Source organism: Ambystoma mexicanum, chromosome 12 (genome assembly GCF_040938575.1).
Source record: "Ambystoma mexicanum isolate Mex_15411 chromosome 12, UKY_AmexF1_1, whole genome shotgun sequence".
NCBI lineage: Eukaryota > Metazoa > Chordata > Amphibia > Caudata > Ambystomatidae > Ambystoma > Ambystoma mexicanum.
The window spans coordinates 770789857-770804964 of record NC_090936.1 but is presented as its reverse complement, the minus strand read 5'-3'; the positions used below and the strand labels follow the sequence as shown (position 1 = coordinate 770804964).

At 43.6% G+C, this 15108-nt stretch overlaps 1 protein-coding gene across 1 annotated transcript in view; it reads left to right on the top strand.

Annotated features, from left to right (window-relative positions):
- CSRP2 (cysteine and glycine rich protein 2) overlaps window positions 1-15108 on the top strand; it is a 238009-nt gene that overhangs the window by 201543 nt on the left and 21358 nt on the right. Inside the window, exon 4 of the mRNA XM_069629271.1 lies at window positions 13304-13433. Coding sequence (XP_069485372.1) covers window positions 13304-13433 — 130 coding nt within the window. The remainder of the gene's footprint in view (window positions 1-13303; window positions 13434-15108) is intronic.

Here is a 15108-nt window from a genome sequence, read left to right as displayed (position 1 = left end):
AAAAAGCATACATAGCAATACCTGGTCAGACCAGGCATAAGGCACCACTCACCCCAATGGGTGGAAAAACGCCACGCGTACCGCTCGACTCGCGAGCTTCCTCAGGCTTGTAGTTGTTCCCAACTAGTGTGTTCTCGTGTTTATATTAACTCATAGGCCATGTCATGTGCTCCTCCCAACTGTTACTCACGCGTCACATGATACACAGTTCAAATTTTACTGAAAAAGAACACTATGGTTCTGCATGACCGAAAATCTGCCATCTTGGAATGACTAAGGTCTAATAGACCGTAAGTGTAAATATATGAAGATAAAATACTGATAAATTATTTGAAATTGAACTGGTGTGTGTAGATAGCAGAAACAGGGGGAGTCAAACATGCCATGCCTGAGCGAGAGAAAATTTATATCAACTTAATGACGAGATCTTGCGCCAGTGCGCAATTGCAATATCTGTTGCCTCACTGCGCGAGAAAAATTCTCTGCGATGTGGCAAACAATCCGCATGAAGTGGTGAGTACAGAAAAAACGAATACAGCGGCTACAGCCCAATATCAGTAATGCCAGCCCGCACAATGCATGAAAGAAAGGGAATCTTCATCTATGTGGCAAGTGTACTCAATCAATGACGGGTTGGGCGCAATGCATGTTGGACCTACTAGTCCCTAACTCGCCAGGAAAATGCAAGTGCATATATTGGGGATTGAAGCAAATTCAGACAGAAATACAGACGCCTTTCATCCCATATGGAGTAATACAATACTATGGATAGATAATACCTCAGTGTATTAATAAAGTGCTAGTGCAAGATTAAAGCAGCATGATTTGAAGTTATTCGGACAAGTGTCCAAATTGATGACTTTGTCTAAAAAGGTTATTTATGCTACTCTGAGAGCACTGAGATTCGACAGAAATAGCGGACAGAGTTCTCTCTGTCTCTAAGGATACCCAGACGTCTGTGAGCATTATGACTTAAAAGACATAGCGTACAGGATTCTCTCCCTCTTGGGATACCTCATATATCTCTGCCCACTTTCTCCCCATCTCCCAACACTATGCAACCGGAATACTAATACTGGGCAGTATTTAACTGAGTGATCAATTATACCGTCTTTAGAATAGATGAGCATTCCACCAGTCATATAAAGTGACATGTGCATTTGATTAATTCTAAAAGTGCAAAGTGATACATATGTATATAAATTCATAGAAACATAACCGAAAAGAAGAAACATCAGATCACTACATGTTGACCAAGCTTAAAATCAATTTTAAAAAAACACTGTCCATGTGTTCTGTCCACATCAGAAACCAACCTGAATACATTATGAGGTTACTGTCTAGAATAAGTGGTATGCAGAAGGAAAGTGTAACACAGATAACAGACATTGCACTGAAGTATGGAACAATCACTGATGTAAATAGCTTCTAGCACATAATTAGTCATATAAAAAGACATATAGCTCTGAGTCCACATTTAAACAATTAGGTTTTAAGGTATCAAACCTACAGATTAGCTTGGCTTCTAGTTGGCGCAATTTGAGTTCCCTATTGCGCAATCTATTGTGTTGTGGTATATGTGCTAAACCTACAAAACTCATCTCTGATGTATTTTTGTGTTTCTCACCAAAGTGTAGCGCTAAAGGGTATGTCTGATCTCCATTTTTTATGGCTCTGTAATGTTGTAAAATATGCAGTTTTAGCGGGCCAATAGTAGATCCTATATAGTGTAACCCACAGCTGCATGTTCTTGCATAAACCACAAACTTTGTAAGACAGCTTATTGTGTGCTTATACTTCCATTCTTGCCCATTTGCACTGATTGGAGAATTTCTCGAGGCATATTTGCACATTTTGCATTTGCCACATTTTTTGAAACCTACATATTCATGTTTGTTAGGAAACCAGCTCGATGAAGAAACCTTGGTTATTACAGTGCTCGGTGGCAGTATATTTTTCAATGTCGGAGCTTTGCGAAAAGTCACACTGGGTCTCTGTTCCAATACTTTACACAGGTCTTTGTCAGTGGTTAATATGTTCCAATGTCTGTGCATGATGGCCCTGATGTGTTTAGCTTGCTGGTTGTAGCCTGTTATAAATCTTATCGTTTCATTTTTTGATTTAGGATGTGGTTTGAAGAGATCTCTTCTCAATTGTTTTTCAGCTTTAATAAAACATTCTGTCACTGTACTTTTCGAGTATCCTCTGTTCACAAATCTGTTGCCTGTGGAGATTTCTTTGATGCAAGGGGCAGAGTCTGGTTTATGCCTAGGGAGGTAGATGAGGTGATGGGTTGAGTTTGAGGAAGTGTCTGTTTTCGTTTTAATCAACCATTTTCCACATTGGATCCGCTGCACGAGTTTGGCAGGAAACGTCTGTGCGCCGATTCCCTTCCTGGTTTTAAGAAGTCTGTGGCTGCCTATAAGCAAGCTATTCTATCTGCCAAACAAACTAATTATAACAGCAGAATCCTCTAGGCCAAGTCTTACTCACAAGAGCTCTTTACAATTCTCTTGGAACTCGAAGGAAAGAACAAGAGGTTGGATAGTGAGAAGTGTTGCTTGGTGCCAGTCCATTTAGGATTAGTATTTTAGAAAAATATCTGTCCATCAATGCATAATATCTCGTCCAGCATCCCTCAATCTCTCTTCCTACCAACCTGTGGATTCCTTGGTGCTATTTGCGTTCCACCAAGTGTCTGAGGATGAAGTTCTATCAATCTTAAGGGGCATGAAAACCACTTTGTCTGGGGGACGTGTGTCCCTCGAGTATCAAGCACTCGGAGATACTGATGGATTACCAGGATCATAAATGCCTCCTTTGCTAGTCCTTAGTTCCTTTTTCCATCAAGGAAGTGTGGATCGCACAACTTCAAAAAAAAAAAGACAATCTCGATCCCGCGATTGCAGGGAAATGCCGCCCTATCACCAAGTCCCCTTCTTACTAAAAATTCTGGACAAAGTAGCATATACTCAACTCCAAGATTTTATTGAAGCTCACAATCTGATGGGGGCTCGGCTTTCGCGTCAGATATGGTAATGAGACTTCGCTGCTCGATTTTTAAATTCAAACATCACAGGCATTATCCATTATTGATGCATCTGATCCTCCAGCGGCGTTTGATTTACTGCACCATAATCTGCTTATTAGGAAACTGCAGCGGGTTTTGAACATCTGCCAAATTCCACCAGAGTGAATACAATCCTTTCTGGGACACCGCAGGGCTATCTTACCTGTCCATACCAGGCCACTGTTCAATCTGCGTGATAGCATGGGGGGTCTGCTATATGAACTATGCAGCCGATACCTCTGTTCTTTTCTAACTGTCAGGTGTGCATGTCCAGGATGCCTTTGCCATTAATAACATTTATGTTCTATCCAATTTTGGATAACTTTGAACTCTCTACCTCTCAATGATGGCAAAACGGAGTGATTGATCATGGGTTTTGCCCCCAGGCTAAAGAAACGTTCATGTTAGTCACTTCTCAATTGCTGTTTGTTCTACTAAATTATCCCCCCCCCCATGTGAGAACTCTTGTATATACTTTGACTCCAACCTTTCTTTTGATGAGCATGTAGCTCATCGGCGCTCATCCTGTGCCACTTGACCATAGCCGGTCAAGTGGCACAGCGAATAGAGCTCTCGCTTTGACATCCGTGCAGAGCCTGCTAGCGCAGGTTCGAATCCCGGTGGGGCCAAACTCAGCCGTTCATCCTTCCGAGGTTGATAAATGAGCACCACACACCGTGGGTAATAATAAGCAGCGCTCAGATACCTGAGGGTTCGTAGTGCTATATAAGTGCCAAATCATTATTATTATTAATTATTATTACTTGCACAACCTGCTTAGGCAAATATGCCCCTACCACTCTACAGAGCTAAGCTTGATTATTGTAACTACATGCTGGATGGTACCTCGGACTGCAACAGTAGTAAGATGCAGGTCATCCAGAATGGGGCGGTCAGAGCTATCCTCTGCCTTAAACATGTTACAAACAACAAAGTAAAGTACAAAACAGGAGTTATAAACCATTTTTAGAGGGGGTCTAACCAGTAGCCAGCACCCCTCAATCAAAAAATGGAAATAAATCTGTCAAGTGTTAGATATTCATTAGATTCTGTATGAGCAGGCATTTTTTTGTTTTGTTAGATCACACAGAGGCGCTGACATATTTGGCTGCAAAGGCCGGGGGAACTGGCCCCCCTCCACAAAATTTTGAAAAAAAATCACTTATTTCAATAGAATTTCTTTAGAGCTACTTTTGATCAACTTTTCTTAACATTTGATCCGCTTGTGAACAGGAGTTAATAGCAATTATTTTGGGTGTTTTGGGGGGGATATAAGCAATTATTTCGGGAGTTTGGGGGGCTAACCTGTAGCCAGTTGTCCTCAGTCAAACAATTGAAAGAAAATGTGTTTCATTTGTTGGATATTGTTAGATAGTCGTTAGATCTGGTATGATCAATCATTTTCAACTTTAGATCCACTACATAACATTAATTATAAGCAATTATTTTTAGGGGTGCTCTAACACGTAGGTTGCTTGTCACCCCTTTATCAAAAAAAGTACAAAAACGTATGATCGGGCATTTTCTGGGTTAGATCACACACAGGTGCTGACACATTTGGCTGCAAATTAGTTGGATCCGATTTGATGAAATATTTTCAAAGTTTGCCTCATTCTGGTCACTTGTTTTTCACCATGTGAATCTGGGGTAAGAGAATTCAAAAAAGCAAATGATTAAATAATCTAAATTTCATGCATGGTATGGGGGGGGACGCCATTGCTCCACATTGTTGGAATTTTTATCTTGTTCTTGCCATACGGGCAAGCCATTATTGCAGATTTAACTGAATTCAGATGTATATGTAGACTGTTCATATATTGGGTGTATTTGTTCATTAAGATTTTAAGGGTTTTTGTTGTGCGGGCAATTTAAGACTGTGCCGTCAGCATAAACTAATACTGGTACAGGTCTTTCACCTATTTTGGTACATCAGCGGTGTATTATAGTAATACTTCTTGTAGAATATTAATGTATATTGAAAATGGCAATGGGGCCTAAAAGCACCCTTGTCTAACTCCCAAACATATCATGGACTAGGGGGTGTTATGGCTTTCTATGCTACTTCTCACGCAAGCCTAATTTGTGTGAATTACCTTTAGTATGTCTACCAAAGATTTAGGACAATTATAGGTCCTAAGAACATGACAGTGTCTCTGTTAACTTTGTCAAGGGCTGTGCTTGGGTAGATGAACATCAAATATACTGGTTTCTTTTTGATAAAGAATGGGCGGCCACTAAGCAGTGATTTAGACCTTGCTCAATAGTTGTTAATGGGGGACATAAAACCCAGTTGTACTGGTAATTAATATTGAATTGTCTGTGTCCCAGCCTGTGACTGAGTATCCTGGGGGTCCGAAGTGTTTACTTTGAAAAAGTGTTCAAAGCAGGCCAGTCGTCTGAATACTTCAGCTAGCAATGATGGAATATGACTCTGCTTCTATTTTGTTGTTTTTCTGAACTGGGACCGTGATTAAGAGGGATGGCTAGATGCATTTGTGTTGTGCTGCTAGAGGTGAAATTCTTGGGCTGGTGCAAGATGAACCAAGTGGAAGCATTTGCCAAGAATGGTTTCATTAATCAAGAACGAAAGTAGGACGTTCGAAGTCGATCAGATACCGTCGTAGTTCTGACCATCAATGATTCAGGCTAGCAATCCAGCAGTGTTATTCCTGTGACCCACCAAGCAGTTCCAGGAAACCAAACTCTTTGGGGATGAGGGGTGTGGTTGCAAAGGTGAAGCTTAAAGGAAATAACGGAAGGACACCTGCAGGAGGGGAGCCTGTGGCTTAATTTGAGTAGATGCGGAAACCTCACCCGACCCGGACACACAAAGGATTGACAGGATAGCTCTTTCTCAATTTTGTGGTTGGTGGTGCATGGTCATTCTTAGTTGGTGGAGTGATTTGTCTGGTTAATTCAGATCATGAATGAGACTCCTTTATGCTAACTAGTTATGTGAAGCCCAGCGGTCAGCGTTCAACTTCTTAGAGGGACAAGTGGCACTTAGCCGCACGAGAATGAGCAATAACCGATCTGTGATGCCTTTGGATGTTCAGGGCTGCATGCGCGCTACACTGAATGGATCAGCATGTCTATGCTTTGCCGACGGGTGCGGGTAAACCGCTGAACCCTTTTCATGGTGGGGATTGCAATGATTTCCCATGAACAAGGAATTCCCAGTAACTGCAAGTCATGAAGCTCACATTGATAAGTCAGGAACTGGATCGAGGTGTGCTGTGTATGGGAGGCGCTGGTGCTACAAAAATAGTGGTGGAAAAGTGCACAAATAGCAGTCAATGAGATTGTAGTCAAAACTGCGGGCTGCTGCATACCCGAGGGACTAGTAGTTACCGCAAAACTACTGGGATTAGAACGATGAACAAAGGAAATGGCGTCACCTCTGTCACGTTGCGTAACCCAAACTAGAAATAAGGCAGATACAGGAACAACAGATCTATATCAGTCCTTGGATACAATAGTACGAGTCAAGCTGGAAATCATGGTCATCAGTCTAAATGGTTTCATGTTTATGGTGAGATATAGAACAGATCTGCCGACACGTGTTTCGACCCCAAAACCGGATCTTTTTTTAGGCAAAGCTGTTAGTGATTTGAAACATAATGACACGGTATAGCAAATCAAATGTAGACCAACAGTGGTCCAATGGTAAACATAAACACAATGGATAGAAACCAAAACGGGTTTATTTGAATATGAATGATTTTGGCATTGAATTCTCTGGACATGTGAGTCCTGATGCATTAGAATTCCTAGACCTTCAGATCCATATTACTAATGGAATGCTGCAGACTCAATCCTTTCACAAAACAGCTGTGAATGCCATTCTCCATGCCTCCAGCTGCCACAGATGATCTGTCATTGATAATATTCCATTTGGAGGGTTTCATCGTGCACGGCGCAATTGCAGTACCCAGGTAGCTTTTGAACCAGAGTGTGCCATGATCAGGTAGAGGTTTCTGGAAAGAGGTTATTCGGAACATTCCATTAACAGAGGGTTGGAACGTACCAATATAATTACCAGAGACTCAATTTTTGGCACCCATAAAGTCAAGAATACTAACAACCTCAACAACGTGCAGTTTATCAAGTATTCTCAGGATAGTGATATGGTTTACCAATTATTGAACAGGCACTGGCATTTGTGTCTGGATCCCGATCTGCAATCCTACATCTCCAACAGATCTAAATTGGTATTCATTCGCAATCGAACTTTGCTAAACCATCTTTGCCCCTCGTTTCTCCAACCGAAGCCTGTCTAAACACATCTCCAAACGTTGCTCCAGCCCAAACCTTTGGATTTTTTCAAATGTGGCTCATGCAACTTCTGCATTCTCCCTCAATCAGAATGTGTTTACCTGTCATCAGGGTCATGCAATCCAGATCTGTGATTTCATCAACTGTAAGTCCAAATATATACTTTATGCCATTCAGTGTGTATGTCAAAAGGTCTATATTGGCTCGACAATTGGAGAACTACATGTACACATCCGCAAGCATTTTGCCCATTTGAAAAGTCAGGATCCCAAATTACCTCTTGCCAATCACTGGCAGCAACACCACCAACTGGACTCAGTCAAGGACCTTAAGTTTATTGGACTCATACAAGCACATGCCCACCGAAGAGTTGACGACGGACAATTACTACGGCAGCTCGAGGCACGGACTACTGCCAAACTCAGATGCACCAGTCTGGGACTCAACAAATATATGGAACTGAATGTCTTCCTTTAATGCTATGGTACTTGGACCCATTTTACATCAATGTTGGTGCAGTCCTCCTTTATTTGCATTGTGCTTGCATTTTCTGTCCTTCCATGCACAATAGTTTCTTAATATCATTCTTCATCTGAGTTGTCAACACTTGACACTGGTGCTATATTTGCCCCTCTTCATCTCACTTTCTAAATATTTTTGCATACATGCACCTTACTGAATTCTCATTATTATACATTTGGCTTAAATATAATCTTTCTTCCAAATATTTCCCTCTGTTCTTTTATCTCTCACTATTCTGTTTTTTCATTTGTTCTTTTCTGCCTAGTACTTTCTCAGTACGAGTCCCCAATTTGTATTTGCCCTTCCTGTGCAACTTAAATGCTGTTTTATTAACATTTCCACAATGAATTGTCACAGGTTGTAGTGACTTATTCTGTTTGGATACCTTAACACATCCACTGGCACTATCTCATTGCTATCCCATAGCGTACACATTAAATCGCGGTATCACGTGATTACGCCACGTGACGTTAGCTGAGGTTCTTTCCTCAAAAACACGGAAGATGCAAGCTGCTTTTTCTCCACCTACACACGTCGGAAACTACTTTCTTGGAGGGGATCCAACCCCGGAACATTAAGTATGAGCTGCTAGCTTACTGTACCATTGCCAACGCTCAGGGGTTGCACACTAGTCATTCTAATTTGCAAAACGCCCAGTTTCCCTTTTTTTGCCATTATGCATGCATCGATAGGACACGGCGTCCTGGCATTGACCGAGCCCAGTTTCCTTATGCCTTACATCTTTATCTCAGTAATCATTTGGTAATCAGTATCCTATCAATAAGACCATTATCTGTGTTCACACACTGTTGTTATAACTCCGGTTTGTTTCTTCCTACAGACTTGGCTTGCTTGAACATTACTTTCTTGCCTGCAATTGTACCGCCGATCAGGCCTTCAAGTGCATGTACTTTTCAACTCATTTCTCAACACAATTGTGGTAAATCCATACTTGTTATACACTCATTACCTCACTTTGGGGGACAGATGGCATATATCGGGATTAGTTTACTGCATGTTGCTTTTGAGAAAAACATGGGATGGACAACCAAATTTGGACAATGCACTCTTTCCTCTCTAGTCTGTCGCCCACTTTTCTCTATCAAATATGCATGATATGTAGTTGGCACATTCTGCTTTGGCAGAAATACTTAGTTATGTGTGGTTGTAGTAGCGGCTACTTACCATCAATTGGACACCATTGTTTGACTCTTAGAGTATAATTAGGACTGTTGCTCATTGCCTGTTCTCCATTTTGTTTTCGGCTCCTTTTCCATGTACAAATCGTTTGGTGCCACAACCCTGTACCTTGGCTGTTGAACATCTCAATCGCACTGGTAATGTTTCACCATTATAACATGGAACCATATTAAGTTTGTTTACTGGTCATTCTTGGTTGAACCTACTTGTACCTCCATACGTGTCTTTGTGTCTTTTCCTGATGAATTTTGGCCCTACCCTTATGAACTATGTTTGGGGGGAAAAAAAACTGTTTTGGTTTCTATCCATTGTGTTTGTTTACCATTGGACCACTGTTGGTGTACATTTGATTTGCTATACCGTGTCATTTGTTTCAAATCACTAACAGCTTTGCCTTGAAAAAGACTCGCTTTTGGGGTCGAAACACGTGTTGGCAGATCTGTTCCATATCTCACCATAAACTTAAAACCATTTAGACTGATGACCATGTTTCCAGCTTGACTCATACTATTGTATCTAAGCACTGATTAGATCTGTTGCACCTGTATCTGCCTTATTTCTAGTTTGGGTTGCGCAGCGTGACAGAGGCAACGCCATTTCCTTTGTCCACATTGAAGTCATTGCCCTTTGTGCGCATCGCTACTACCGATTGGATGATTTAGTGCGGTCCTCGGATTGGCCGAGCCGGAGTCAGCAATGGCCCTGTCAGCAGGGTTGTCTAACTCTAGGCCTTGAGGGCCAGATCCATGTCAGGTTTTCAGGATACCACTCATTAATATTCATGAGATAAATTTGCATACAATGATGCTAAATGTATGCACATTTTTCCTCATGAATATTAATGAAGAATGTCCTGAAAATCCATCAGGTTTCCGGCCCTTGAAGCCTGGAGTTGGACAACACTGATTTAGAGGAAGTAAAAGTCGTAACAAGGTTTCCAGAAGTGATTCTGCGAAAGGATCATTAACGACGGAGCGACCAGAGGGAGAGCTGTGGACCCGGCCTCAATTGAGTCCCAGAGGCACACAACCACAGCACCCATCGTGCTATGGTCCATCCAGCAGAGAGGTCGGTGGCCAGAGCACGTGGGGGGGCATGGCACCGGGGAGCAGGATTATCAACAGAGGGGTCCACGACCTAGCAGACAGATGGGTACGTCCAGCAGGGTTGGTTTAATCTGCCAGGACGTCACCAACCATGCACCAAAGAGGGAGCCCCGAGTGCCCCCTCCTCTCCTAGCTGGCCCCTGAGCCACCATGCAGGCCAGGCATGCTTCCCGCCCTGCCAGCGGGTGACTGTTAGTGGGGGCACCCTGGTGCTGGGGCAAGGGAAGTCCCAAGTGGGGGCAGCCAGGTGCTGAGCGAAACCTGCCTGTTCTCAAAGGAGTCCTCTGCAGGCAGATAGGGGCCCAGCACACCAGGCGAGCTCTTAAGTAATGGCTCAGCCGGGTCTACTCAAATGGCGGGTGTCAAGGTTGTGGCCACTCACTGCCATGGGTGAACGATGGTCAGGCTTGCCAGCAAAGCGAGTGGCCTTCCCTCATGTCCATGTATCTGGGGCTTGGAACCATGTGGCCAGGCTGGAGTTTAAATACTCTAGTGGTTTCACCCCCCAGCCCTCTTCTCCATCCCCCGACAGGGGAGTAGGTGGTCCCTGTCGTGTAAGGATTAGTGGATGGGCCGGTGGTGGACCCCCTGCCACTCTCACCGTGGGAAGCCCTGCCGTAAGAAGAGGGTGGGCTTCCCGGGCTGAGCGCCTGTAACCAATTTTTTTAAAACCCTGATGGCCTTTGCCGACTCCCAAAAGGGGAATCTTGATGGGGCACTGGGACTTATCGCTGCATGGGTGGTGCTGCCACCCCCGTCTCTCTGTGGGTGGGACAGGCGGTGCTATCTCCCCCCAGCCTCTCCTGCACTAGCAGGGTTGGGCTGACGTCTGGGGGAGGCTGAGTGTGGGAATGTGTGACTCTTGGCCATGGATCACTCTGCTTGTGCGTTGATTAAAAATGAATTGCAGGACAAATTGATCATTGTTACTTCGAACGCACCTTGTGGCCACAGGTTCCTGCCGGGGCTATGCCTGTCTGAGGGTCGCTTGAACATCAATCACCTTGGGGACCCTCCCGGGGTACAGGGCTTTGTCCCCCTATGGTCAGACCTCGATCAGCACCATCGCAAGATCCCTGGACCTGGCACGGAGGTTTGTTGCCGGTGCATACTGGTCTGTTTCACCAACTCATAGGGTCGGGAGGGCCAGGTGACTGGCATTCCCCGGTGATTGTGGTGGCACCTAAAAACACAACGCATCTTCTCCTTCCTTGGGATGGTGACGGGGGATGGGCAACCTGCTCTTGGTGCTATTGTTGATTGGGGTGGACTATCCTCACTGCACCCCAACTGTGTTGTGCCTCCGGTTGGGGAGGCCCACAAAGAGTGCTAGGGATCTGCAGTGATGTCGGTCACCCACCCAATTTGTCTTGAAACAGCGACCAAGGAGCTAACGTGTGCACAAGTTGGAGGGCTGAATGAGACCCTGTGATGCAATGAAGGTGAGGGCCGGCCCGCGCTGGCTGAGGTGGGATCCCGTCATGGAGGGTGCACCACCAGCCCTTCTAGCCCACTCATTTGGGGAGGTGGAGAATGAGCGTGTGTGATGGGACCTGAAAGATGGTGAACTATGCCTGGGCAGGGCAAAGCCAGTGGAAACTCTGGTAATGGTCCTGATATGCAAATTGGTTGTCCGACCTGAGTTTAGAACCAAAAGACTAATCAAACCATCTAGAAGCTGGTTCCCTTCAAAGTTTCCCTCCGGATACTTGGCACTTGGAACACTCAATTTTATTTGGTAAAGCGAATGATTAGAGGTCTCTGGCTGAAACAATCTCCACCTATTCTCCAACTTTAAGAGTAAGGAGCCCAGCTCACTGGCATGAAGCCGGGTATTGGATGTGAGTGCTCATTGGGCCACTTCTGGTAAGCAGAACTGGCACTGCGGGATGAACCGAAATCTGGTTTAAGGCACCCGAAGTAGACTCATCAGACAACAGATTACTTTTTTGGTACTTTTTGTTTGCGGATGGGGTGACTAGCTGACTACGGGTTAACCCTGTTTCCCCTGCTAAATAATTGCTTAACTTCTGTTGTGTAGTGGATCTAAAGTTGAAGATGGTTGATCAAACCAGATCTAATGAAACATTTTTTGGAAAAGATCAGGTGTTGGGGGGTAGGCGGGGGGATAACCTGGGTGTGGTCATACCTGTTTTGATGGAAAGTGTTCTCGGTTTATTCCTTGCATAAAGTGTCTAACGGACACATTCCCAACTGTTTTCTTTTTAAATGAAACAGAAGCTGATATTTTATTATCAGACACTGATGGCAGCACAATCTGTACTGGATAAGAAGGTTCTATTCTTTGTTTTACGTATTTATAAATGGAGCCCAGTGCTAAAAGGAGGCTTAGACTGACCAAAAGATGCCATTGCTGTCAGTTGTAAACCTAAACCATTTCCCTTCCATTATCATGCTTGAAAATGACAGTATTGGGGTTTGGTGGTTGATCATCCAAAGGCAAAAAATAGATGTATAAAAATGGTTGAAGGTGATAACATCATTTTTGATTATCAATTTGTACATATTTGTATTTTCAATAGAACAGGAAGTTAATTGCATTAAGAAATCAATAACAAACTTGAGTTCATTTCCTTGTGTCTTAATGGCACAGCTGTTTTCAAACCGAGGGCTATCCTTTGAAATGTCGAGTGGTGATTGCTGTGATCCTGATCTTTTTATGAGAGCTAGGCCCTAATTGACAGCAACACCAAAACATCTAGGTTTTAAAGTGTAATACATAAACTATCGTTACTGAGTTTAAACACTGCTGGAGCATGGCCATGCTTCTTCATACGAGTGAGAGTTTGAACAGTCTTTTCTGATGCACAGCAACCAGTCTATTTTTACTTTGTTCATGCAAGTCATTTCACAACTGCATTGAACCTTTGCTCCCTGCAAGCAGCCTTTATAATCTGCCGCCCAAAGAGTTCGGGGTCAAACCGACGCCACAGAGGCTTGTCCGTTTGATCCCAAAACTCTTTGGGTGCCAAATTAGAAAGGCTGCTATGAGCAAAATTAGTTCAACTCTTGCCACTGAGACAGAAATGTTCCCAGGAATTCTGTTTGATGGAATTTCAATAAAGCACAACTTATTCAATGCACACTAATACTTTTGTGTTAATTACAGAACTCCATTCCAGCGGCCAATTGCAAATACAAACACTTCCAAATTTGCTCAGAAATTTGGAGGTAATGAGAAATGTTCTAGATGTGGGGAGTCTGTGTATGCGGCAGAAAAAATAATGGGTGCTGGAAAGGTAAGTTTGCTTTTTTTTTAATCCAGGTATGCTATTTATATTGAAATATGGCCACTATTCAATGGTACCGTCATTTTACTGACCAATTTTTACCAAACCTTTTTAAAAAACATTTTTTGGCTTCCAAAAGTAAATGGTAGGTTTGAGTGAGACAATATTTGATTGCGGGTGGTGGCAGGTAGAGGGGGTGAGGGAGACGCGTCTACCCCTGCTCTGCGTTTTGCTTAAATGTTAAGTGAGGTTAAAAATGATTTGGTTAAAGTAGAAGTTGTCTCAGAAATGTTATTGGCCCAATCGATAGGGCACGTTTATTCTTTAGCATATTTTGCTCGCTATGAAAAAAAAATCCTATGGATCTTACCTTTTTGATTTTCTCACATTTACACATGTTGGAAGCCGCCTTCTTGTGCTAATCTATCCGTTGATCCATCCCTAAGTTCAAGTGCCCCTGCAGTAAATCATAAGGCCTGTCCCTAGAGCTGACATCATTAGAAGTTTACGCCCCTTATCACAACACCAGTGCACATCACATATCTCCCATCCACAAACCAACCAAGACTGATCCTGCTTAGCTTCACAGGGCGGCAGGGTCTGGCCCATACAGGCTGGAAAGCTGAATGCAATCTGTACTTCATCTTAGCACCCTGAATGCTACTAATCATTTGCCGACCCTGCCCTGTGAAGCTAACAGGATCACCCTTGGTTGGCTTGCAGATGGGAGACCTCATGTTACTGAAACCTCCACCCTGCCCCGGCTCTAACCAGTCTTCTAGTGGCTCTCCCGAGCCAGCCATGATCAAATTCAATTAAAACTTATAAACACAATCCATGTGTAGCAATCGCTAAGCTTTGTATTTCCAGGGCAGTCTCCCATCCGCTTACCAACTGAGGCTGATCCTGCTTAGCTTCACAGTCGACCGGGTCGGCAAATGATTAGGAGCATTCAGGGTGCTAGGATGAATCACTAATTGTATTTTGTTTTTACAGCCTGAATGGGCTCGACCCTGCTGCCTGTGTAGTAAGCGGGCTCAGCCTTGGTTGGTTTGAGGATGGGAAACATGGGACGAGCCCTGGTGATGTGACAAGGGGCGTAAACTTTTAATGGGGTCAGTTTAGGGGCAGTCTTAGGATTTACTGCTGCACGGGCACTTGAACTTAGGGGGGTGGATCAATGGATAAGATTAGCACTAGATGGCATCTTCGAACGTGCACGTTGCTAAATAAAATCTAATTTCTGAGAGAGCCTCTTTTTTAATAACACATGGAACCTATTCAATAGACTGATCTATTGTTGGCTGAGACTGATTTTGAAAAATGATTGAGCGTCCTCTCTAGACGAGCCTCAGCGAGGCTCCACTTGGTGCATTCTTGACTATGCTGTGTGTCTATAGTCAGATCTTCTCAATCTCTGCCACAATGCTCTGCTTTTCATAGAGTTAATGGGTGGGAATATTTCTGAACTTGGCAGAAGATTCAGGGAGGACTTTGCGTCCCAACACTGTGGACTACTGGAGGTTGCAGACCACTTGACTCTCTCCTGATATCTCCTTTCACACCAAGGTAACCTCATAGGGATTTTTAACAGAAGCTCAAGTTAAGCCATGAATTGTTTTTGAACTACGGCCAATCGTAGCAAATGGGAAATTCATAGTGCCTGCTGAGATGCATACATACG